This window comes from Astyanax mexicanus, chromosome 9 (assembly GCF_023375975.1).
Source record: "Astyanax mexicanus isolate ESR-SI-001 chromosome 9, AstMex3_surface, whole genome shotgun sequence".
NCBI lineage: Eukaryota > Metazoa > Chordata > Actinopteri > Characiformes > Acestrorhamphidae > Astyanax > Astyanax mexicanus.
In genome coordinates this window covers 18,163,409-18,190,056 of record NC_064416.1, presented here as the reverse complement: position 1 = coordinate 18,190,056, position 26,648 = coordinate 18,163,409, and the positions used below count along the sequence as shown (strand labels likewise).

The 26,648-nt window shown below is 37.6% G+C and overlaps 1 protein-coding gene across 3 annotated transcripts in view; it reads left to right on the top strand.

Moving 5' to 3' along the window:
• bicd1a (bicaudal D homolog 1a) overlaps window positions 1-26,648 on the top strand; it is a 59,765-nt gene that overhangs the window by 9,908 nt on the left and 23,209 nt on the right. For all 3 annotated transcript variants that reach the window (XM_022679610.2, XM_022679611.2, XM_022679612.2), the window contains exon 3: window positions 19,462-19,674. In XM_022679610.2, coding sequence (XP_022535331.1) covers window positions 19,462-19,674 — 213 coding nt within the window. The remainder of the gene's footprint in view (window positions 1-19,461; window positions 19,675-26,648) is intronic.

The window sequence follows — 26,648 nt, the reverse complement described above, 5'->3', positions numbered from 1 at the left end:
TAGGTGGAGAATCTATTTCACTTTTACACCACATTATATATGGTATATTTGGGGGCCCTTTAATCAACAGCAATATCTTTATGTCACTGTGTTGATATTCTGGAAGACACAGAATGGTATCTAAAGTGAGAAAAGCATGTGGACTTTACTGAAAAAGTAATATTACAAGATTTTATACAAATATGACTTGGGTTAAGTAGTGTTTAGGTTAAGCAGCCTCTTGTGCAGCTTCATCCGAGTTCCATAGTACAGTAGCAGAGGCTCATTTTATTATTTTGGTTACAGTCAGTATGCAAGCAACAGGATTCTGAAGCTGTTAATAAAGAGTAACATTTATACATATAATTGTAGTTTAAAACTGAATAGGTATGTCATTGCTGAATTTAATGCATGTTTCTGATTGCGTCTAAATTTGCTAGCATGTTTTAGGAATGTGTTTTTGTTTTTCTTTTGGTTTGTCCTTTACTTTGGCATTTACAGGCCACCCTACTATCCTGCAGTGGTCACACCTCAGACAGCAGTCTGAGTGCATGTGTTTCTTTGAACTGCTCAGATAATATCGCCTTATCTCTCTGCTCTGTGTTCAAAAGAGCAGCGACTGTTTGTAGTTGAGCCTTTTTGTGCCTGGTAGTCTTATGAAAGGCTAAAGTGCTGGAGGTGAGTCCCCCCTATCTCCCCATCTCCCTCAATCTCTCTCTTTCTCATCCTGCCTCTCTCTCACACTTACGTTTTCAATGAATATTAAACAGTAACACTGCCGCTCTGGGAGGTGTCTAAACATAGACTTGCAAAATCAGTGCTGAAAATATGTTTGCTGGCCAAAGTGTGTACTGCTCTTCTTTCTATATGAAAAAGATCAAGTTTAAATCAGTTTATTTTATATAACTATAAAAACCTAACCTGAGAACTAAATGAATTCAACAAATGTAGATCCCCATATCAAAACCTGATATATGGCCATATATATATCCAGATATATGTGTTACACATAAATAAATATATATTTCCTCATGTGACAAATGTATGTTGCATTTAAAGGCAATTGCAGGAATTGTAATACTTAATATAGTAATTAAATGTATATATTGGCATATATCCATATATTTTTATGATGCCCACAAGAATTCAGACAGAACAAAACTGTCAAGAGTTTTTATTGTAACAAAACTCTATCATAACAAAATTGATTTCTAGTGTTTTTCTAATGTCACAGGCTTATGAATTTTTGACTTGGTATGTTTTTATTGTAAATAAAATATTATAATCTAGAAATATTTGCATTAGAACAAACCAGCACTGATTACTCACTGTATTTACAATTGGATGGTAATAGAACAGGATTTTTCAAGCAGGCTTTGGTCTTTGTGTGAGTGTATTGGTCTTATCTTGTGTGTCTATGTGTGTATGTGTGAGTGTGTGTTTGTACTGTAAAATTATGAGTTGTGATTTCACTGTGTTAGTGTTTGAAATAGGAAACTATAAAGACAACTTTTTTGTACAAATGGTTATCGCTATTGTATAAGGAACCCTCAACCTACCATTATTCATTTTGTTCACATGAAGAATTAGTTTAAAAATTGTCAAAAAAGGCAAATTGTAAAGATCAGTTTCAAGTTTATATTAATTGATATTGAGGAATCCAAATGAGGATCAGTTCCACGTGAAAAATAGTTTTTTAAAACCCAATCTTGCTTTTATGTAGTATCAGTATATAACACTTTAAATCCTAATCCATGATACAGTTTAATAATGAAGACATGGAATGGCATGTACTTCAGCTGCCCTGGGGGCAGATTTTAATGAGTCTAAGGGGACAAAGCCAAAGCCTTTCACCAGCGAAATGTTAATTATAATACGGTTAATTAAAGTGAATTGTAGGTCTACCATTCACCAGTCTAAACTGAGCTACAGTGAATATTTACCATAACAAATAAAGGCTACTTCATTCCAGCGTTATAAAGGATTTAACAGCAGTTCCTGTTAAAATGTTTCATGCTTCATCCACCATCTGCTTGTCTAGGACTGAGGAAAAGCTAGAGAAGATGTATTACAGGACCCCTCTCCTCCCCCATTCACACCAGCAGGGGTCTTGAGGAACCAAATCGATACAGACCAGTCAGGAATACATAAACATGCCCAGTCCTGTCCCCACCACCCCCACCAAAACACACCCCTTTACACCCAAAGGCCTGTTGGGTTTCCAGTGAGACGGCATGCATGCTATTGATTTCTGGTCTCAATGTTGACTGATCCTTATGCTACAGCTGCATTGTTAGCTAGAGCTACTCATTGTTCAGCTGGAGTATTTACATAGTGAACAGTGCTAGTGATGCCCTCAGTATGAACTCAGAGGGAGAAAGAGGGGTGAATGTTTAGCTAACAGCTAGACAGAAGATATTTAACAAAGACTGTATTTGTAAAAGAATCCTTTTTTTGTTGCATTTTTATTTACTAAGGCCACAACAGTTCAGTAAAAGCTGCCTGGGAGAAGTGTTTGTGTGTTTAGTGCATTGTAAGGCCCAAAAGCAGGCCTGAAAGCTTTGATTATGTCAGAAAATAGAGAAAACCATGCTTAATTGTTAATGCTTAACACTGGATAATCTACCATCAATATTAGATTCAACAAAACAACCTCAGATAATCTATAAAATACCAAAAACACGCTTATAAGTTTGCTTATTTACTCAGTAAAACTCAAAATATTATAATTATTATATGAAACAGTATGAAAAATCATATATAACCTTGAACTAAGCTTTGTTCTTTAGACTAACCACAGAGCAGCTATTATTTGGGTGATGGATCATTATCAGCACTGCAGTGGCACTGGCATGATGGTGGTGTATAAGATGTTGGTTTGTGTTGTGCTGGTGGTAGCAGTGGATCAGACACAGCTCTGCTGCTGGAGTTTTTATACACCTCAGTAGTGCACCAACTTCGTCCTGTGGGCAGTGTCCTGTGGGCAGTGTCCTGTGAGCACTGATAAAGGACTAAAGAATGACCAACACAGATCAACTTCTGTCTCTGACTTTATCTACAAGGTAGACCAACTAGATAGGATTATCTAATAGGGCTGCAACTAATGATTATTTTGGTAGTCGACTAATCTGATGATTATTTTTTCGATTAGTCAAACATGAGATTTAAAATGCATTTAAAGGTCTAGATGTTGATTAAATGTGGAAAGTACTGTACTTAGTACTTAGCCCAGGTGTCTAATATAGTGCACAGTGAGTAGACAGAGCGTTTAAAAACTCTTGCAGCACTGCTGTGTCTGATCCACACTAACACCCCACCAACACCATGCCAGTGTTACTGCAGAGATGAGAATGACCCACCACTCAAATAATAGCTGCTTTGTGGTGGTCCTGTGACCTGGGTGAAAAAAGGGTGTATATATAACTGTACGTATAACAGGTGTGTGTGTGTCTGTGTCTACATACTGTAGTTCTGCTTTGAGCTCTGTGGCTTGTGAGCGAGCAACACTAAACGCTCAGATCCTCCCTGTGTGTGAAAGGCCATGGGCACTGAACCGTTCCTGCTTCTATTAAAACAGCTTTCTCTTTGTGCTGCAGTGAGAGAGTTTGGGCTGAGGAAAAGGAGCCGGGCTGTCTCTCCCTCAGGCGTCTTTATTGATTACTGGCCTACTTGAACTGTTAAGACTGCAAACTCAGAGGCAGCAGTAAAAGAAAGCCGCCATGCTCTCTTGGTGAAATGATTATTATAGCACAGACTCTGCTGCTGCAGGACGGAGCCATATGGGGTGACTGTAATGAGGAGGTCTCAGATGTCCCGTATTTGAGTAGTGAATATAATATTTATTATCCAAACCTGGCATATCTGTGCATATTAATATCTACTTACAATCCTGTACTTTTGGTACATTTAATGATTTTTCAGCTCTGTTCTTTTTCTTTATATCTTTCTCTCTCTTTCTGGCTTAATCTGTATAGAAAATGTATGTGTATAGAAGGGATGCACGATGATATCAGAATATCAGAAAATATCTGTATTGGCAGATAAGTGCTTTTTTTTAGAATAGTCAGCATTGGCAGATACGGCCAATATTTCAAACTTATACTTGCTGACATATTTATTGTATGCTCTAAAAGGACCAAGCAAGGCTGTCTACGCTCCCACAATTGGCTGACACTGGTCAGCAGATACATCTACATGTGTAATATCGGCTATTAACCCAGAATTTCCATATCAGTCTTATTATTCAACAAGGATTGGCTGCACTGCACTATACCAAATGATTTTACTCTGAAGTTCTCCATATAACCCCTAAATCCAAAGGATCCATAGGATGGTAAATATTTTATTACTATATAAAATAAAATATAATTAAAAGGCACACTTATCCCCAAGATAAAATGAATACAGATATGTAAGGAGCCATACTTTATTTTGTCTGTGTTCTCTGAATGCTTGCAGTTAATTTTCCAAAACTGGTAGTTAACTATTCATATATTTTGGCCTGTGACAATAATTACATTATCGATTTATCGTACAATAAATGAACATGACTTCAGTCATTTTTGATAATCGTAATATTGTCTATTGCATTTATTTGTATGTTTGTTTATTCATATTTCTTATTTCTTATATTCTTATTGTGGCAGGCCTACATATATTAATAGAGCTACCTGTAGTCCTGTAATTATATATTAAGATTGTTGGAGAGTTCTTTACACATCTTTCAGATTTTCTTTGCATGTTGCATGTTTTGTTATTTATTTGTGCTGTCTTCCCATGGTTTTCCCAGGAGTTTTTCCTTGCCACTATTGCCACCAACGCTTTGCCACTGTTGGCACTATCCCCATGGTGCTTACTATATATAAATACATTTTCATTACATTTAATCATTTTAAGCAGTACTTGTGTGATTGTACTGCTTAACTTATTAATCTCAATCGTATCCTGCCAATAAATCCAATAGCAGCAATATTTAAAGATAGCTGTTTCAGTTTTCCCTTGATCATGTAGACTTTAATGAGCTTTTTTTTTAACAAAGAACAAAGAAAAGTGTGGTGCATAGGGTGCTATTGATAGAGAGTAAAGTATTGAGTATAGTGGGTTGATTAGGGTTAATTACCCACACACCAAATGAGGCAATCCACACTGCAATTCCACTATTAAGCAAATTCACAGGAAACCCACAGAGCGCATTTACTCACACTAAGAGCCAGAGTGACAAAGCAGTGACGTGTGTAAAGTGGTTAAAAGCACTCTAGTCCCACTCTACTGTACGCTCTCATCTGTCTCTGACTCTGTGTCTACGAGTGTCTGAGCCTTTTGCTGCCTTACAGAGTGCGTCTTTGTGTAGATGGCCTGCAAATAGGCTACTCATCACTGCCATTCACACACACAGTTCTTAGTTCTTTTTACAACATTGGGATATAGAGCACATACATCGTTGACTTTTTAAAGGTATTTTAACATGTAGACATTTACTTTTTATTTGAACAATTTAGTTTGGTTTGCTCATGATTGCTGAAGTGAGTGGATCAGCATGGCAAGATCCAAATAGCTCTTTGAGGCCTTCAGAAAGAAACATTCTTTATGTAACCAAAAGTGGTTATTCAGTGGCATCTATGTTTGGGCAGTGTATCACAATTTTAGCGCTAAACTCAAAAGTATTTTATACAAGATAATGCAAAGTGTTTTGATTAGAGGTAGTGTGTTCTCTGGATTGAAAAGTAACACTTCTCAATTTGGAACTTCAATGGATGAGTCTAAGTTTGGGTGGTTGCCAACAGTTCCTGTCTGTCTGCATTGTGTGAAGTGTAAAGTTTGGTGGAGGGGGGATTATGTTGTGTTTTATTTTTTCAGGAGTTTTCCAAGACTCAGCCCTTAGTTCTAGTGAAAGAAACTCCACAATATTTGAACAATGTCATGCTGTCTACTTTGCAGGAACAGTTTAGGGATGGCCCCTTCCTGTTCCAAAACCAGTGAACAAAGCAAGGTCCATAAAGACATGAATGAGTGAGTTTGCTGTGGAAGAATTTGCCTCGCCTGCACCCAATAGAAAACCTTTGGGATGAAGTAGAGTGGAGACTGTGAGGCAGGCCTTCTCGTCCAACACCAGCGTCTGACCTCACAAATGCACTTCTGGAAGAAATGTCAGTAACTTCTATAGAAAACACCCTTAAACCTTGTGGAAAACATTTCCAGAAAATTGTAAGCTGTTTTAGCTGCAAAGGGTGTATAGACATCATATTAAACTTATGAAATAAGAATGAGATGTCACTCGACTCCATATGCATAGTGCACAGTGTAGTTAAACAGCTAGATATTAACTATTTATATTGTATCGTCTGTCATCATTTCTCAGCATATCAAGTTATGTTTTTTAGCTATATTGTTTAGCCTGGTATCTCTAAAACAACAATTTGAAACACACACACACTTCCTCTCTGCTCTCTGGCAGGCCAGTGTCTTGCTAAGTAGGGTCCCACATTCCTCAAAGTCTCCTCTTGCTGGCCTGTAAGTAGGACACTCTGCCTATGGCACTGTCTAATGAATGACATTGTTTATAGGAGAGTGGAGGGCACAGTCTTTTTTAAGAGGCTTGTCCACTGCCCCGATTTATTTCCAGCATGGTCTGGCCTAGTGCTTATCACTGAGGTCTCTGAGACAGACAGAGAAAAAGAAGAAAAAAAGATTAGATTGGGTGGGCTGATAGCTGACCTCTATATAATAAGGGAAATAGATTTGCTTTGTGTTTTTAAGAGTCGAGTAGCCACTTTAATAACTGGGTGCATGTGTTGATAATCTGAGATCTTAGGATGTCCATATAAATCTCATCATGATGTTTATTTGAAATTCAAGGTATTTAAATACTGTTTAAGGGATGTTTTTCTATCAGATTCAGTATTGCTGTAAGGACTTACATTTTACAACTCCCCAACTCATCCCTAAAGTATTGACAGAACCACAATTCCACTGCTGCACAGCTCAATAGCCCAGACCTGGTATTAGGCATGGGGTCAATAGGTTCATGTTCATCTGCACCAGAATGTCCTATTCTGTTGGTGTAACGAGGGGAACAGACGGGAGGCGGATTTATATGCGGGTAAGAACAAGACTTTAATAAATAACAAATAAACAAATAAACAAACTGGGGATAAACGGATAAATCTATATACATAAACAAACAGGGAAAACCAACACAGAGCTAAGCTAAACAGATAATAACAAAACAAGGCTAGGGAATATATACAGGGGATAAATAAGTGAATAATATACAAAATAAACAAAGAAACAGACAGGAACTAAACGTGACAGGAAATAAACGTGAAAACAACAAACTATAAATAAACAAGAACGTATAAATGCAAATGACCAAGAAACGAGGAAATAACTATAACGTGGCGAGACAGACAACAAGGGAAGGTGCAAAGACCGACGGATAAACATGGACTAACAGGTACTATATATAGTAACATAAAACACTGAACACCTGGGGAAGGGGCGGAGCTACAAATTACACACACGTGACGGAAAAGTACTGGAGAAACACACTAGGAAACGGGGAAAACACAGGAAAACATAGCGAGGGCGTAACAGTTGGCAGTACTTTTCTACAGTCAAGCTATGTATGTGCATTTGCACATCAGTTCTTCAAGAGATGCTTTATAAGAACCATTTTTTGTTATTTAAAATTATATGATTTTAAAGAGTTTTTACATGATTAGTAAATGACTTTTTAAATGTTATTTACACATCTTTTTAATGGTCGGGAAAATATTCATTTAGGGTTCTTTTTTGGCATTGCATAAAGAACTCTTTGTAGTCCTGTTCATGGATATAAATGCTGTGAGAGTTGCCAAACTGAAGCATTACCTCATGTTAATCTGGTTATTTTTGGTTAGAAACAGCTAGTGGCCTTTTGATCAAAGGGTCTTTACTTGTGTAATCTTGTGCAGCTTGCATAATATGTAATTATGGTATTATTCAACAACATAAGAAGCCAGATTTATTTCTCTCTCTCTCTCTCTCTCTCTGTCTCTCTCTCTCTCTCTCTCTCTCTCTCTCTCTCTTATCCCCCTTAAAGTGTACCCCCAATGTGAACTAACAATTAAGGATGTACTGAATTTACTGATAATATCAATAAAAACACTTTCATTTTATACCAAAGACAAAGTACCATGTATTTTTTAAGCAGTGCTTAAAGATTTTACAGATGCTTAATATCAGTTTAAAAGTCTAGAGCTGTGGCCTTCCAGTATAAAAACTGTACAACTGTAGAACACCATCCAAACAGTGCCTTTAATATGATAACTAAAATGCCCTCAGACTGTTTCATCGATTCCTGCTACCTCTGGTAACATTGTGAAGCTTGTTGTTCTGTTGTTATGTAACTTTACACTTCGATTTATATCTCTCTCTCTTTTGTTCCCACAGAAAAAAAGTTTTTAATCAGACTCCACTCCACCCTGAACTCAGAGGCCTCCTGAGAGTCTGAATAAGCTTCACCTCGCCCTATTCTTTCCTACAAATTACTGCACACAACAGCCTCCTCTAACATGTGAAACAACAATAGCAGGAAATCAATTCCCCCAGTCAGTTCCATATGAATTGCAGAGTCAGTATACAGTTAGTAATCAGAGTCACGTCATTGTACAGAGTGATTGGAGCTATCTAGTTTGGTTTATTGGTTTGTATCTACATTCACTCAGTGCTTCTTGCCTGTGGCATAGTTGCAACAAGCTCAGAGATTCAGAGAGCAAAAGTGCATGCAGTGCAGCTGGTCAGATTCCTTTATTAATAGTTTATAATACATCCAGGCCCTTGTCAGTGTTTTTATTGCATTCATGCATTTCTGTAAGATGTTTTTTTTTTAAGTCTTCTGAAAATAGTTTGCATCTAGAGATGTTTCATTTGAACAAATCCTTATTGAGAGCAACAGATTCGTTGATAGCCAAGGTTTGTGTACTTTTATTTAATGGGAATAGCACCATCCCTAACTGAAATAAGTTTTGCAAGTTAGCTCTTGGGGTTTACTTACTTTGTACTAGCCTGGATGTTTACTCAATGCGCTCATGCAAAGACAAAAACAACAAGCAAAATATTTGTGTGACCTCAAGACAAAGACAATAAAAGAAAATTATAGTCACCATTTGTGTTGGACACAATTGGAATTTGACTTTATTTCATCTGTGCAATGATACACACTAGTGAGCACACATTCTCCAACCGGTGGGCAGCCATCACTGTGGCAGAAAGCGAGGAAGATGAAAAGGAGCAGATATTTGAACCTCTGTGTCATACCCCCAATCCAGTAATCAATAACCCAATACTCTAACCACTGAGCCTCCACTGCCATCTTTACTTAGGGTGTTTTCACCCCAGCACTATTTGGTCCGGTTAAAACGGACTTTTTGTTTGTTTGTACCCTCAGTGCGTTTCAATTGAGCAGGTATAAAAACAGTAATTGCACACGAGTGCGATTAAAACAACTGAACCTAGACCTGCTAGTGGAGGTGGTCTCGGTCCGGTCCCAAAGGAAGCTTTGCTAAACTGCTGATAAGGCATATTTTAATCTAATATATTAGCCAGATAATGCTAATTACCACAGCAAAGAACAAACGCTCTGCCTTATGCTGTTAACTAATTGCAGCCAGACGATTGTTTACTACGCTCTACGTCCCATTGAAGTGTGTTTATAAGCGCATTCAGATTTAAATATACACAAATATGCACACTGGCTCGCTAGGTTTATTGGTGCATATTTTGGTGTGTTTAAGCCTGTGTGAAACCAAACCAAACAGAGGGAGAAAACTCATCAACTGATCTGGACCAAAGAAACAAACTATAGTTGTAAAAAAGCCCTTAGATATGTTTATTAAAACATAGGCGATTCTTTACTCCTTACGACTTACCTCACAATTTGACTTTTTAAAGTTTATCAAGCCTAAAGTTCATTAAAGTTCATAAAGCTTCATTACTCCATGTCAATCGATAGGGTAAACCTGCAGCTAAGAATATTGGTTGTCAAATTCTGTGTATTTGAATCCTCTCCAGTAACACAGATGCTGTAAAGTATTGCAGAGAATAGTCTTGCGATATATATTGAATATCACAGAATCACAGTATCATGATATCATCATACTCAAGGGCAACATATCATAATAATATTGTATCCTGAGATGCCCTGAGTTTCTCACGTCTAGTAGATAACCATCAGACCACATTTCATTAGTAATCTAAAGGTTTAGTTCTCTCTTTTTTTTTTGCTGATTGTGCTGATTTTCATTCTGATTTTATGGCCTGGTTGTAGTCTTTACATTTCTAGATTATTAATAAACACTGAGCTGAATCAAGAAACAAAAGCTAAAATGCTAAATACATAGATTGGCTGTATCAAATATGGAAATATAAGTTGCATATTTCTGGCAGCATCAATTAGTCTGAAATCGTATTTCTACATGTCGCTTCTGTGAAAGTGTGAAATTAAGGAGGGCAAAGTGCTGGTGATTCTGGGAAAGCATCCAAAGCTGCTTCCCTTCCAGGACTGAGTGTGGTATGTGGTATAGAGCCAGCTTTAACAAGAAGTGATAAACAGAGTCATTTTCCTGACTGACCTTTACAAATTACACAGGAGAGAATCCCTCACACACTTGCTCACACAGTCAGACTGAAAACACACATCATGCATGAGTGCACAGATTATGGATGTACTGCAGTCGAAGGCGTTAAACAAACACAGTGTCTGAGTCAGTGCCACAGTATTTGCTCGGTATCTTCACTCTCTATTTGCAAAGCAACAGCATGTATTTAGTTATTTACTTCCTTTTTACTGCCATACGGGCCTCACAATTAAATATCAACACAAAAATGTAAACATTATTGAGGCTCATGACAAAATATATTTTGATAAATAGATTATTACAGTATATTATACTGGATTTAGTTATTGAGGTTGGCAGCTTATTTGAAATATTGATACTTTAGCTGTTTTTTGATATATTTAGTTGTTTCGTTTAGATTATTTAGATCTACATTGTTTTGTTCTGTTTTATAATTAAGCTATTTTTTGTCCCCAATTTACACAGCTAATTACCCAACTCACTCATTAGAACTCCCCTATTACTAGTGATACCCCAACACCAGGAGGGTGAAGACTAGCACATGCCTCCTCCAATACATGTGAAGTCAGCCACCTTTTCTTTTCGAACTGATGCAGCATTCCTGAGTAACATCACAGCGCACTCGGAGGAAAGCGCAGTGACTCGGATCCAATACATCAGCTCACAGACGCCTTGTGCTGCGGATATCACCCTTTAAATAGATTTGGGGAGAGAGTGCCATCTACCCACCCAGAGAGAGCAAGGCCAATTGTGCTCTGTCAGGGCTCCAGTAGCCAATGGCAAGCTACATAAACAGGATTTGAACTGGTGATCTCCTGATCATAGTGGCAGTGCCTTAGCCCGCTGAAACACTTAGAACCAGTATCATCTTTCCTAATTTATAACTTCTCTATATTACCATTGTCTGGCATAAAATTCTGGCCATCCTTGACTTAGCAGGGGGACAGTGTGGGACAGTGGCCCATATAATGAGCTAAAGAAGAGTTATTTTGGGCTTTGAGTTTTTGTTTAGCCGGGTAGACCTTTGCCCTGATTCCACACAAAACCACACACACACACATTTCACTGACTGGAACAAAGCACCAGAAGCAATATCTCTCTCCCCATCCCTCTGTTTCTCTCTCTTTCTATCCCTCTTTATTTTTGTCCTTACAAACAGATTGTCACTGTCAGACCCTACTCCTGCCACATATAATATATTTTTACACTATTAAACATTTAGAAACAGCCACTGTGCTTTATTAATTCATGGATTGTGATTCTTTTATCTGTTCATCTGACGAATGATGCTAGAAACGGATCTGAGGTGCGATAAATCATATTGGGAGGAGCTTTATTTTGATTAAAAAGCAACAGATGTCCACATTTGTAAAGGACTACTGACCACTAGCACCTTTGGCAGCACAGATATTACAGTATAGTGTGATGTCAGACTCTCTCCGTGGTGCTGAAGTGGTGCAGTCTGTCCTGCTCTGCTCTGCTCTGCTCTGCACTCTTGTAAAACTAGGTTGTCTTGTAAAACTAAAATCCAATATTGCAATTCTAACTTTACTGTAAAGAGGGACAGTAAAGTTAGAATTGCAATATTGAATGTTATCAGCACTGAATAATGCTGACCAGATGTGTGAAACATAACCTGTCTTCAGCATGATTACTCATATTATTTTTTCTGATCTGTCCTGTAATAATATTTAACTGTATACATTACTATAAAACATAATCATTTTTACAATTGATGGTATTTACTGTGACCTTCTATATCAGTATACAGATCAGGTTGCAGAGCTGGTGTAGTGACGCAACTGTAGATGTTGTTAATCAAAAGTGTGTTCTGACCTGGAATCCCTCACTATGCTGAGACACAAAATGTGCATATAAGTGTGTGGTAATAGGAGCGTATTCACAGATAGGGCAGAGAGCAGTGCTGGGATGGCTGGAGTCATTGCTCGTAAAGAATTTCGCCCTGAGGCCTCAGATAGACCTTCCATCATCCTTCTCTGTGACAGCTTGCATGCCTGAGGCAGAAATGTTAATAAACCTGGCAGTGAATGGAAACATACAGAACACTGCATAGAGACCGGCTCTCCTATGGGACGATAAGAGGGTGGCTGGCCGGCTCACGGCTGGGACTGTATCTGAAATGTGCTTTTGTTTAGGCCCAGCAGGCAGCAAAGCAAGTGCACATATAAAGGAATTGCATTTGCAATTCTAAATAGTGGAAGTAGAAGTCCATTAGTTATTTGGTTAATACGGTGTTGTGGTGTCACTCTGGAAAGTCTATGAACATAATGGTGGATTCATTCATGTTTTTTTAAAGCATCAGTATATAGGTTTAGGGAATTTGAGACCTTTTGAGACCTCTTTAGTGAGAATGTGTAATTGCACAGAGCATGTGGATGTGCAGTTTTAATGCAGTTTAATGTTAATAAATTGCAGTGTGATATTCGTTTTTAATTATATTGTTTTGTTCATTTTGTTTATTCATGAAATATCGTTAAAAGGTTGAGAGGAATTACATCCAAACACGTAATCGTACCAGACCACTCTGTTATCAGAATGAATATTTTAGACGGTGCTCAGACACTGATACTATTTATTAGAATATTTTGTACCCACTTAAGTCCCAAAATCTTAGGGACTGCTACTTTAAATATTCTTTCAATTCAGATCTTTGTCAGGAGATTAGTCTTTGTTGTACATTATTTTATGAATGTACAGTTGGGCATGTGCCAAATCGTATCATACTCAATAATATCGGCAACATTTTTCAATATCGTGCCATATTACCCGCCCCTAATTATCACATCAGGGTACTACTTTTTTGCAGTTTTAAGCAAAAGAAAAAATCACTCAGTTCTTATTTTCCATTATATATCTACTACAGACATGTCCAGTATCTTTTATTTTACTTATATATGGAGATATTTGGAGTGCAGTATTAGTATCATGCATTTCTCGATCATTGACTTCTGTTACAAATCTGAAAGAAATCTTTTTTTTTTTTTTAATACCTCAGAGGTGTGCCATATCATATCGTATGCAATAATAACATTTATTTTCATTTTTGTTGCAGTAGTGTATTCTTAAAATATTTTTTTATTTAGTGTTCTGTCATATCGCCAAGAGTATCGCTATGGCAAAATACCATGAAACATTGTGATATTATTTTTGGGCCACATCACCCACCCCTAATATACAGTACATATGTTTTCTGTGTTTTACTTCTGTTGCTGCTGCAGGCTATGCATGAATGGTGTGCTGCAGTGGATAACACCACTACCTGCCAGTGAGCTACCACATCATGTGGGAGACTGGCGTTCAGGTCCCAGAATGGGTGACTATTCTGTGCCACCCCAATAAGAGTCCTTGGGCAAGACTCCTAACACTCAATTGGCCCACTGCTGTAATAGTAATAAGCTTGTAAGTCACTCTGGAAAGAAGCATCAGCAAATGCTATAAATATAAATGTTATGCAATTGTAGTAGCTGTTATACATAATGTGTTAATTGTGGAAGCACATACCATAACAATACAAATATGTTATCTTTGTTCTTATTTTGCAGTTCGAGTATTATTTGTCAGTAATGATTGGTGTTGCTGGGGAGTGATTAGTCATGTTTTAGGCTAAAAGCAGGCCATTTGGTTGAGTTTACAGAGGGTTTATAGTTGGGTAGTACTGTAGTTGTCTGAGTGTGTGCGTCACAAAGTCACCCCCCTGCTCGGAATAACAGGAAACAGATGGAGAAAGTGGGCTTTGAGCTCACACTGCCTTCGCTAAACCATCTGCCTCTTACATTATGCGTCCAAGACCCAATCTCTGTGGAACAGATAGCACTGAACCCAGCCTCGTTCTCTCAGTCACTCCCTGTCCCTCTCTCTCTCTCTCTCTCTCTCTCTCTCAGTGAGCCCCAGTTGGAGTTGGAGCCCCAGAGCGCAGCTGCGAGGCAGAGAGCTCTCAGCAAGCTGCAGGAATATTGACAGGCGCTCACAATAAGAGCTTATTCATGCTGGAACTGAATTAATCTAAGCTTTTGTGTCCATTTGCCTTTCACCACCCCACCCTTAAAGTGGCCCCATCCCTGGAGTACAGAAATCAAAGTAAAGGAAGAAAGGCAAAGCTGTCGGAGTTAATGGGATTTTCTGCTGTTTGATGGACCCCCCAGCTTGTTTGTGGCCGTTGGTATCGATTGTCCACTTTATTAGGTTATTCTAAATGAAATTAGAGACAATTAACAACAGGACAACTGGGCATGTGCTGTGAATTCTTGCTCTGCTTTGCTTACTTTCAAGTTTTGTCAACTTTTTACACTCTTAAAAAGGCACTTAAAATCAGGGCTGTGCGATATGGAAAAAAATATTGTGCCACAATATTTAAAGACATTTTCACAGTGCTTAATATTTATCATTATATTTTTGAGGCTCAGACACTGCTAATTTAATAGTGATGTGTATACAACATTTTCTGCATGTTATCCAGTAAAACAGAACTAATTACACTTTCATTAATCAAAAGATGAAGAAGGTTTTAAATGTTCTTAATAAAGCATTGAGAAATGTTTAGAAAAAGCATATTTTTTGAAAAAGAAAATCAGTGAGGGAGGGTTAAGGGCTGCTCACTCTGTCTTTTGGGTTTTTAAAAGGGCTTTTAAATCCCATGTGCTGTTTCTATTCTTTTGAATTGTACCCAGAGGAAACGAAGATAGGAAGAGTGCATGCCAGAAATAATTGTTGACTAATCAAATAATTTGAAACAATTATCAATAGATTAGTCAACTACTAAAATAATCATTAGTTGCAGCCCTTTAAAGGTTTGGACTCCCTTTGTGAAAGTGTATGAATAATCTAATAAAAGTCTAAAGATTTTGATGTGAAAGTTTAACAGACTCACACATCTCTATCACTAAACCTCACTTCATATTTTAAATCAGATTTTAAATAGGTATCCTGAGTTTATTGGTGTTCGCTCTTGTGGTCTGACACTGAATATTTTTAAGCCTCTGAAAAGTGTCATTAATGCTACTGTTCTATATATTCAGTGTGTTCAGCTCCTCCCCAGTCTTTACTCATCATTCAGCACAGCTTAGTTGTGTGGATCACTGTATAAAGAGCCCGTCTCACATTCTGAGGCAGCCTATTGAAACTTCATTGTTTGCCAGTGACAGCATAACTATCAGTGTGAGAAGTCTCCAGTCATTACCTGGCAGCTGCTCAGTTATATGAAAAGGGGGAAAAGAAAAAAAAAAGCTCAGACACTTTAGCCTGATTTTCTCCCCTCTTTTTAATATAATTGATGTAGATAAGTGCTGTTTGTTTAGTGCTTAATCACATCTTGTACTGTTGTTAAGGATCCTATATTTTCTGGAGCTTTCTGGTGTCAATAAAAGACTTTATTAGATAAAGCCACAATACAAGGTATAATATATATAAAAAAGGATAAAGAAGCACGGTCAATGCCAGTAAACAGCAGCCAGGGAGAATAAACATACCAAACACGGTTAACAGCACAGGGGCCATACACGAGGAGGTAACAATGGAGAGCAGGCTGTATTACTGCACTACCTGATATCTTTGGCTGGTTACTTTCAGACTTTGTCTGTCTATCTATCTATCTATATATCTGTCTGTCTGCCTGTCTGTCTGTCTGTCTAAAATCCGAGTTGAGAAAAACATAAACAAGTTAGTGACAGGTAGGAGAAACAGGCAGTGAAGGTGATCTCAATACTCAGGTGATTGACTTCTTGAAGGTGCATGTCAGTGTGTGGTGCATTCTGGGTATCGTAGTCCGGAGACTGGGATCATTGGTAGAGCTTAGTGTGGGAGAGACAGGAACACTTTCGGTGCCAGGCGTAACACTGGAGCTTTGGTACAGAGAAAACTGCAACATTTCTGGATGTTGTTGATGTATGGCATCTTCTTTTGCATGATACAGCTTTCGTTTGCATTTGTGGATTGCACAATGAATTGAGTTCATGTCTTAAATGTGCCTGGACCTCTGTTAAATTTGATTATTTACTTTAAATGTATACAGTCATTTATTGTACTTCATGTATTTTTATTACATTGCAATTCTTTTTTCGTTAATTTGTGAATTCTTGTAAAAAGCCAATTTATTTTGATAGTTTTTCTGTTTATGAAAGTGATAAAATGGTGAAAACATCCAAGGGGTAAGTACTTTTTATAGGCACTGTTTACTTTTTATATATACACTGATGATTTAACGACCAATCACGATACCCCTACTCACAACCCAATCATAATAACACACTGCAGCAAGGGTGTCCCCTGCTTTATGACGCATTAAGCTCTGCCCAGCAGCAGAGCAAATCTAAGCATGATAAATGGCCTCTGCCAGTGGTAGAGCCCAGCCTTGGGCGCACTGCTTATGCCACACACTGCCTGCTTCTGCAGACCAACAAATACTCAGCTAATAACTGCTGATAAAATGCTGCAGTAAGAAAGCAGCAGTGCAAACAAGCTGTAGAATAAACCACCACTTAGCTGATGAATAATGTATTGTTGAGGAAGAGCATTTTATGAGGAGGGATGCAAGTTCTCAATGGACCCGCATCTGTCATAGGACTTTATAGGCCGCTGCCTATGTCTATAAAGGAATGCTGGCAGATTTGTCTTCCTGCCTGCTTCTTCTTTTTTCTGCTTATAATGCTCCAAAGCTACTCCCTCAGCTCCCTCGTTCTTCTGAACGTGCATAATGTACATCTTCTGTACTGTGCATCCATATGGCGCTCTCAAAAAGGTATGAAATATTCATTTCTAATGGCTGTGGCAGGAGGATGTGCGCAGTATGTGACTAACTGTATGTTGGCTGCAACACTGTCAGCAATATTTAACCCCTGGGACGTACTCAATTCGGCTGCTTTCGCCCTACATCGATTTTTGGCCTTCGGTATATGTTTATTCTGTTTTTCTTCCAGTAAGCTTGTCTTAGGTTTTTTAGTTTGTTTTTTCTTTGTGTAGTGGTGGTCTAAAGGTAGAGCACTTTATCCTCATTCACCCTGTTCTTCAACCCTAACCCTAACCCCTCAGGGTCATTCATAGCACTGCAGTGACACTGACATGGTGAATTTGTGTTAGAAGTGTGTGTTAGAAGTGTGCTGATATGAGTGAATCAAGCACGGCAGTGCTGCTGGATATTTTAAACACCTCAGTGTCACTGCTGAAATGAGAATAGTCCACCAACAATCAGCATCCTTTGGGATGTGTTTAGTTGGCAACATCTTTTGACTAATGATAAAAGACTAGAAGACGACCAACAAACTGTGCAGCAAAAGATGACTTTATGTTTACTACATTACATCTCTCTTAGCTCCCTCGTTCTTCTCACTCTGCATAACAGGCACCTTCTGTACAGTGTATCCATATGGCGCTTTCAAAAATGTATGAAATATTAATTTCTTATGGCCGTGGCAGGATGAAGTGCGCAGTATGTGACTAACTGTATGTTTGCTGCAACCCTGTCAGCAATTTTAACCCCTGGGAGGTACTCGGTTTGGCTTTCACCCTGCATCGATTTTTGACCTTCAGTTTGTAGTATATGTTTCCCTCCCTTTCTTCCAGGAATCTCTCCATTGGTTTCTTTATTGGATGGATGGTTATGGTCTATAGGTACAGCAGATAATAGATCTGCTGCAGTGAAGGATTGCACCATAAAGGATTATTATCACCACTGTTCTATAGAGCTAATGATCTGGTCTCTGCATCATGTATTCAGGTGCTGGTCCTAGCTATTACCACAGAGAGTGATTGACTAAATGACAGAGGGAATATTTGTTTTAGCATTGAACATTGGTTAGTCATGTCTATTTTTTAAGTCCTTCTTTATTGATGGAATCTCTTAACAGCTTACTACTAAATTTCCTCAATTTGCATGTAGCAATTGTACCTTAGTTAGATATGGACAAATCTGGTTGTCAATCATCTTTTTGTACAATCAGTTGAGAATTCTGATCGGGAGCACATTAATCATTCTATGCTAGCTAAGTAATACATCATGATGCAGGACTTCTGTAATGTTCTCTTTTGTTATAAATCTTATTTAATATGCTGATGCATTCCAAATATTTGTAGTGAGAGTCTGTATTCTTCGCAATCTTTGCTAGTTCAGCTGTGTCTGATATTTACTCTACAAGGCTGAATGATGTACTTTTGAGAGGGAGAGGTCTTTACTCTTCTTTCCCCAATGAGACATGCTATTGTGACATGTTCTACATACAGTATATGTATTGTTTGGAACAAAACAAAACCTGTAAAACACTGTGTTTTATAGAATTCTGTAGCCATGAGTGTAGTCTGGACGGTACACGGACCTATAGTGTGCAGTGTGGTCTCTCTGGCTTGCTCTGCATGCCTGTTTATAGTTGCTGTAGTCTTCCAATCAGGGCAGGACATTTTAATCGTGACAAGCCGGATCTGGGCGGTGTGAAAACCTGTGTCAGGAGAATTGGAACACTATTTCTATTGATCTGAGCAAGGAGGTGAAATATTATCTCAGTTACCTTCAAGTGCATAATGCTGCCCTGCAGGTGACGAGAGTGGAAGCTGCCTTTCTTGCGAAAAAGTTCTTGCATATTGATAAATATGCACATTTATCAGCGCCTGAATTATTCATGAAGCTTCCTGAGGCTTAAGATTAAAATCCATTACCAAACTGTAACCAGACAGGCCTGTTCAGCTTTAAACCGCAGTGATTGTCGTTCTAACATGCCTTCTTTCAGATGTAGTAAATCAGTCCTGAGGATACAGCTGCTGCAGTAATTTCCATTATGTTGTTTGTATAAAATCCATTGTGCTATAAACTCTCAGCCTTCCTGACAAACTCGTCTGACTCTCTCTCTCTCTGTATCTGCAGGCGTTTGGCCAGGCCTACTCTAACCAGCGTAAAGTAGCAGAGGATGGCGAGACAAATGAAGAGACGCTGCTGCAGGAATCGGCCTCCAAAGAAGCGTACTACATGAGCCGTCTACTGGAGATGCAGACGGAGCTCAAGCTCAGCCGCTCTGTGGCCTCCAACTCACAGGCTGAGAATGAGCGTCTCAATTTACTGCTCCAGGAGCTGAGAGAGGTCAGTACCACTCATTCAGTCAGACACATTCATGAAAATTGTCTTTGTAAATACACATATTTGACAATACGTCTAAACAGGCCAAAGGCATATTCATACAGTACTTCTGCTTCAAGTCTAGATGATTAGTGGACCAATCACAGTTGATGTGGTCCGTGTCACTGCAACACGTAGTTAGAGTACTTTCTGGTTCTTTTTTGAGAAGGTGCGCCCATGCTATGGTATAGGGTACATGGGTATTTGTTGGCTATGGTGTAGATTAAACACAGAAGCATAAATTGGTCCTAAGCAAGCAGGACTGCTAATCCTATCATACTAAACTGGGTTCACTTACATCACCTGCCAAATAAATTATGGCACAGCTTGCTATGCCCTACTGTGTGTTTATTACTATACAAAAGCTCTAGAGGGTTTTTATATTGTTGGACAGGCAGTGATTTGTTCTTATTGAGCATACAAGCCCAATTAAATGGATTAGAGATCATTATTGAGGTATTTAATCACAATAAACCAATGTGCAGCAATGTGTTTCCTTTTTAAAATGCTCATTTTTGGCACAGTCCTCTCCAACAACATCATTGGGAAATCATGCTAATATCGAATTATGGGTACCACTTTAAAATAAGACTAGCTTTATAAAAGGTTTATAAATGGTTTACAATTAGTTTATTAATGGTTATTAATTAGGTTGTAAATGCTTTAAAAATCATTAATAATCAGTAATAACACATACGTGGAAAGGACAACAATATAGATGGCTGTGGGTTCACTATTTGGCAAACAACAGGTCATTGTTGCCCTTTCTATGTATGTGTTATAACTGATTATTAATGATTTTAAGGCATTTACAACCTAATTAGTGACCATTAATAAACTAATTGTAAACCATTTATAAACCCTTTATAAAGGTAGTCTTATTTTAAAGTGGTGCCGAATTATGTGCTTCAAATATCTGAATTTGCTGTTAAGGCATCAAAAGGCATTAATCTACTAGAATACTTTAAATGACTTTAATACGTAGCAAAAGTCATAATTCATTTTTCATTCATTCTACCTTTTTAACGTAACATACTTTTTTTTGGCTTTCCTTTAAGACTAATGTATTTAAAAGCATGCACATACATGTGGGTATCTATAGTGTGTACATTGGTGGAATGTGGGCTAGGTGGGTTTTAAGGGATAGTGGGAGAAGAGTGGGTTCGTACATTAGTTTTTATAGGGACCCAGTTGGGCTTCAAAAAAAAAAATCATTACAGGCTCCATGTGCAGAATACCACGTATATGGGACTTATATTTAACCCCTCCTGATCCTGAAGATATTATTCCCAGATATTAGTGTTGTTAGGATCTGTGTTCTCAATTTTTTTGAAAGAAGCTACAGTACATACACTGAGCCTTTTCAGACACTAGTTTAAAACTTCTGTTATTAAAAATGTTTAAATTTTGTTTAAAAAGCTTAACTTTTACCTTTACACTGTTTTTTTTGTGACCCAGAAACTGAGCACTAAACTGGTCCGTGAAAAGTGTGAACTGTTACACCCCTACTGATCACATTACAACCTGTAATGCTGTTTGGACACTTAATCTGTGCAAACATTTCTCAACACATACCTATACATTAACCTTTATGTCAGGGAGTCAGGAATATGTCAGGGTCATCCAGAGTGCATCTATGTGTGTGTGGATGTGTGTGTGTGTGTGTGTGTGTGTGCATGTCAGCAGTCATCAGAGGCAGAGGGTGGTGTTGGGGTCAGAGACTGTCGCCATGGTCCATTGTAGAGGGCAAATCCATTGCTAAGCTGGAGAATAAGAGGAATGGCCTGAGGTCGGCATAAAGACACTGCATATACACACACGCTCATGCACACACACACACCCTCACTCCAGGCATGTTAACACCGAAGGCTGTAAGAGACCAGTGTTCTTAATGTATCATATACGACACACATTGTCCTATATAATTTTTATGTGATGTGCAAACCATTATGTTTCACCTGCAACTAAATTATACTGAATTGTCTTTACTGTGGCTTAAAGACTGCTCCCAGCTAGAAAGAATAATTTAATTTGAAGCAGAAAGTATGTTTTCTTACTGCTGCTAATAAAATGCTGATAATAATGCATTGTGCCAATTTTATGCACTCTTGGCACTTTCTCATTAAAATATCTATAGCTCTGATAACTCAGATATTTATGACTCTGTGAGCGACTGTGGCCTCTGATGCACTCAGACTCAGTGTAGTCACCAAGGACTCCTCAGTGACAAAAATAACTCCCTGCCTGTCAACATAACGCCTGACTATGGGTTTTATTCATCAGAAAATTGTTTTAATACGTTAGGGAGCTCGGAGGTAGTATGAAACTGCCTTTTAAACAAAACAATCTAAACGAAACAATCTTTTAACTTTGTATACATTTAGCTAGAGTATAATTTTTACTATTATTTATTTATTTAGAAAAAAATTATAAAAATAAAAGCAATTTATTAGAGGAATATTTTTTGGAAGCAGCGTGTTGACCAACAAAGTGCTTGGTAAGAAATAAAAACTGTAAAACTAAACTAGTAACACTTGGTGCCTGGAGAATTTCACACTTATTTGAAATCAATGCGTATAGCTCATAGGGATTTATCAGGCTTGAAGAGAATCTCTTACCCCAATGGTGCCCTAAGCCTGTGGTTTTCCTCAGTAACATATGCATATATAGTGTGCAAGTCCTAAAGAATCTTACAATAATTTGTTTAAAGAAATAATTTAAATTACAGTTGTATTGTTTAGGGGTGGGCAATATTATATAATATATATTATATATACAATATATCGTGACACAGAAATATCATGATATTAAAAATCCATATTGTGATAATAGGGCTGTTCTGTCTTAAAAGTAGTCTATTATTTACTGTGAAGCTTTAGGTGTATTTATTGTATAATTGTTTTAGTTTGCAGTTTATATGCATGCACTAAATATTCTGCAATATTATTTGCTGCATTATATTATTTTATGCTGTATTATTTATTTTGCCACATTATGATTATACTGTTATACTCTTAGACTTTATTCCTGAAATGAATTAATTATTTTAGGTTTCCTATATCGCCAAGTATATCGTTATCGCAAAAATACCCTGAAATATCGTGATATTATTTTAGAGCCATATCGCCCACCCCTCGTATTGTTCTTCGTTTTTTGATGCTCACACAGACTGGTCATAGCTGCAGTTAAAACTGAGTTGTGAATTTTCTTTAATTTTACACAATTTTTCTGCAGAAATATTACTCTCAAACTTATTTTGTTCTGGAGCCTTTAACAGTGCAGGTTTAAACAGATTCAGTGTGGGACTGGTTAATGAATGTTTGTTGGAGAAGAGCAACTTGAATATATTGGTAATAGATATTTTAGCTGTAGATGTTAATCTCTGAATAATTTGTTCAAATAAATAATTTCACTCACAGTTCAATTGTTCTTCTCTGTCAATTAAAATGCTGTTAAAATTGAATTGTGGGTAACAGGACGCTTCTGAGTGCACGTTATTGCTTGCTCGTGAACCCCATTTAAATGGTCAGAAATAGGACACCCTATATCCTTGTGATTGTTACGGGCATGTGCCTACATGCCTACTACAGGACCGCAAGTGTGCCATTTGGGACTGGGCTAATAATGGTTGTAAGACTAGGAAGCTCTCATGTGTTAATACTGCCTACCAATCAGAAGAAAAGAATAGTACATAGTCAACAATTTGGCAGCATGCACTAACTTGAATCTGAGGAAATCTAAAGTTCCAAATGAGAACAGCATACAAGACAGAAAATTAATAAAGAAAAAATGGCAACAATATAGTCTAAATAAACTACTTCATTAAAAATGAATTATTAATAATCATAATATAAACAAAAAAATAAATCATACAGCTCTGATATTTTATCAGCTCTACCAGTACCAAAGTTTGGACACACCTCTTTTCATTCAATGTATTTTCTTTCTTTTCAGGGTTTTGCTTTTACATTATACATTTAATATTGAAGACACTAAAGCTGTACAGAAACACATGAAATTATTTAGTAAAAAAAAAAAAAATCAGAATGTTTTTTTTACTTTAGATTTTTGGAGGTGCTGGACATTAGTTGTTGTTTTTACTTCACACTGTAAAGCTCCAGCTAATCCCAAATCACCCATCTCAGTTGATCAGGTTTAGGTCAATGTAGAAAATAAATAAATAAATAACATTGAATAAGAAGATTTGTGACTGTTACTGTGTGATACGTGTATATATTGAATGGAACAGTTCTGTATTAGCCCCCTGTATCCGCTCTGTTATGTGCTAGTGTTCCAGTACTATGCAGTGGTATGTGGTTCTTGTCAGTGCTGTGGGCTGTAAATGGCTCTGCAGCAGGGGTTTCCTGGCTCGGATCCTTCCTGGGTGATTTCCAGCATGCACTGCTGCACTGCTCCTGACCCCAGAGTGCGTGGAGCCCCTGATTACTGGCTCTACAATAGTGCCATGCTGAGTGATAATTGATCAGTAATCCTCTGGACTTCATGTCCAGCTCATCTGTCCTGGCCTCTGTGGCAGTGCTGTGTGTAGGCATTGAGACAACACATCCTCCAGCAGAGCTGCAGTGTTGTGTACAGTAATCAATAACACTGCTCGCTTTTCAAGGTCGCCTGTACGCAAGGAGGAAGTAGCATCTTAGCTGGTTCTGCACATCATTTCTTTTTTATTCTGTGTCTGTTTGGTGCAGGTTTGAACTACCCCATAACATGATATCCTGAAAATGGAGCACTGAGCCTTCACTACTGGAATTTAAAATTTTATATATTATGATGTCTTCACACTTGATGAGCAGCAGTTAGACTGTAGGGCCACTTGAGGGCTGTAATATTACACTACATATCAACAGACATCAGTAGTAATAAAATAAGCAGTATTGTAAAGTTTATTAGCACTTCTGTCTATTTGTGTCTCATTAAATCAGCCATACACATTACTGTCCAACTTTTATCCACTGATATCTGACGTTCTCTGTTTTCATGGTGTTTGGATGCACAATTGAATGTATATTGTGTTGTAATTGTTTGGTACATCCAACCTTAGGGGGTTCTAAATTAAGGCAATGCTAACAATGATAACCTGAAATATAAAACCTGAGGCATAGTTTGGTTGGATTCACCATGAAACACCGGTAAATAATGTAAGTGAAACCAGTTGTGATGAAGATTTTGGTTAAAGACTTTAGATTTTTAAAGTTAATATCCGATTTCCAAGCAAAATGGAACACAGCAGAAACTGCAGGTGGGTAATAAACAGTAAACAACTTAAGGGTGAGGGGCAACATACTAAACATTATTGAATTATCATACATAATATTTTTAGTTAACCTCCATATTGTCCATTACATTTACTTAGTAGGAATTCCATTAAGATGAAAATGTTTGTAGGTCAACTTGAAAAAAAAAATGATTTTATTGCACTTATGTTGTATTTATTTAGGATATTAATTTCTTATATTCCAATGCAGTGTTGTTCATTAACAGGGTATAATAGCATTACTAAGCTTTTAATTCATTCATTAAATTACTGTACAATGGTTTTAAAATTACAGTACTATACTTCAGGTCAGGTATTTCTAGAATAAAACATTAAAACATGTAAATAGGTTCCTTTATTATTTTAAATTGGACTTTATTACGGTGCAGTGCAGTTGGAGTAGTTACAGCTGGGTGTACAATAGAGAACAGTGAACAGCAGAGCTTCTAAGCTGAGCTGAGATGTGTGAATAGAATGTAAAGCAGTAAAAAGGTATTTTCAGTCCCAGTCATTTCTGTATCTGTACAGGACCTGGCCAGTGTCCCTGTTCTGCTCCACACACAGGCGAGAGTCTGGGTCAGCACTTCTGGATGCGTGTATGTGTGAGGAAGTGTGAGAGTGTACTTATGTGGGTGTGTGTGTTGGGACCTTCAGTCAGCACTAGACTCTCACCCTGCATGTTTGGTCAGCAGTGTTTTGAACTGCGTGAATGGTTTCACAGAAGAGAGGGAGAGTCTCTGATCTGTTTTGTTAATAATTTAATGGCATCAGTTCACCACAGTGTTTGTATTACAAATAGCCATTACATATAGCCTGTTATAACACTGGCCATTCTTCCAGATGTATAATAGGAAATAAGTTACTTATTGTCACACTTTTAGTGAATGTCGATTATGTTTAGACTCTTTGAACACATCCGAAACACATTATAACACACTCATAAGACACTTTAAACATGGGTATAAAATTTTTGAAAACATGTAACAGTCTTAAAAAGTGATACAGATAATCAAACTTAGTAATATTGTATTGTTTTATTTTATAAATCATTGGTTAATTATTGATTAAGTTTTTTCCCTTCTGCATCACATAATAAATTATGCCAGTTAGCTCAGCTGAATCCATGTCGCAACATGGGAACTTTCCAAAGGTTTGTCATTAGTATTTACACCAATCTATCATACTTTACCATACTACCATACTTTATCAATAAAACAACTAACAGGCAAACAACATTGATATCCTGGTTACAATGGAACATGTCAAAGACTGGAATCTACATATTAGGTAGCAAATGTTACAGTTAGTCCTTTAAGTTGGCCAGTTTGTTGGAAACAGAAAAAATGTAGTGTAAGGGTCTTGGGAAATTTTGACATCATCTTGGTCAGAACATCTTTAAAACACTTGGCAGATTATGAAGCAGTCAGTATCTACCAAAAGTATGTCAAAGAAGGAAAGCTGGTATAATGGCAATGGGCTCTCAAGGCCTCACATCACAAGCACGACTGCTGCTAATGCTTTGGTGCCACATACCACAGGACACCTTCAGAAGTCTTGTGGAGTCCATGTCTCAGTGGATCAGAGCTGTTTTGGCAGCATAAGAGGACCTGTACACTTTTGGGCTGATAGTTTCCTTGCTATGGCTCATTAATGTTTAACTCAGAAG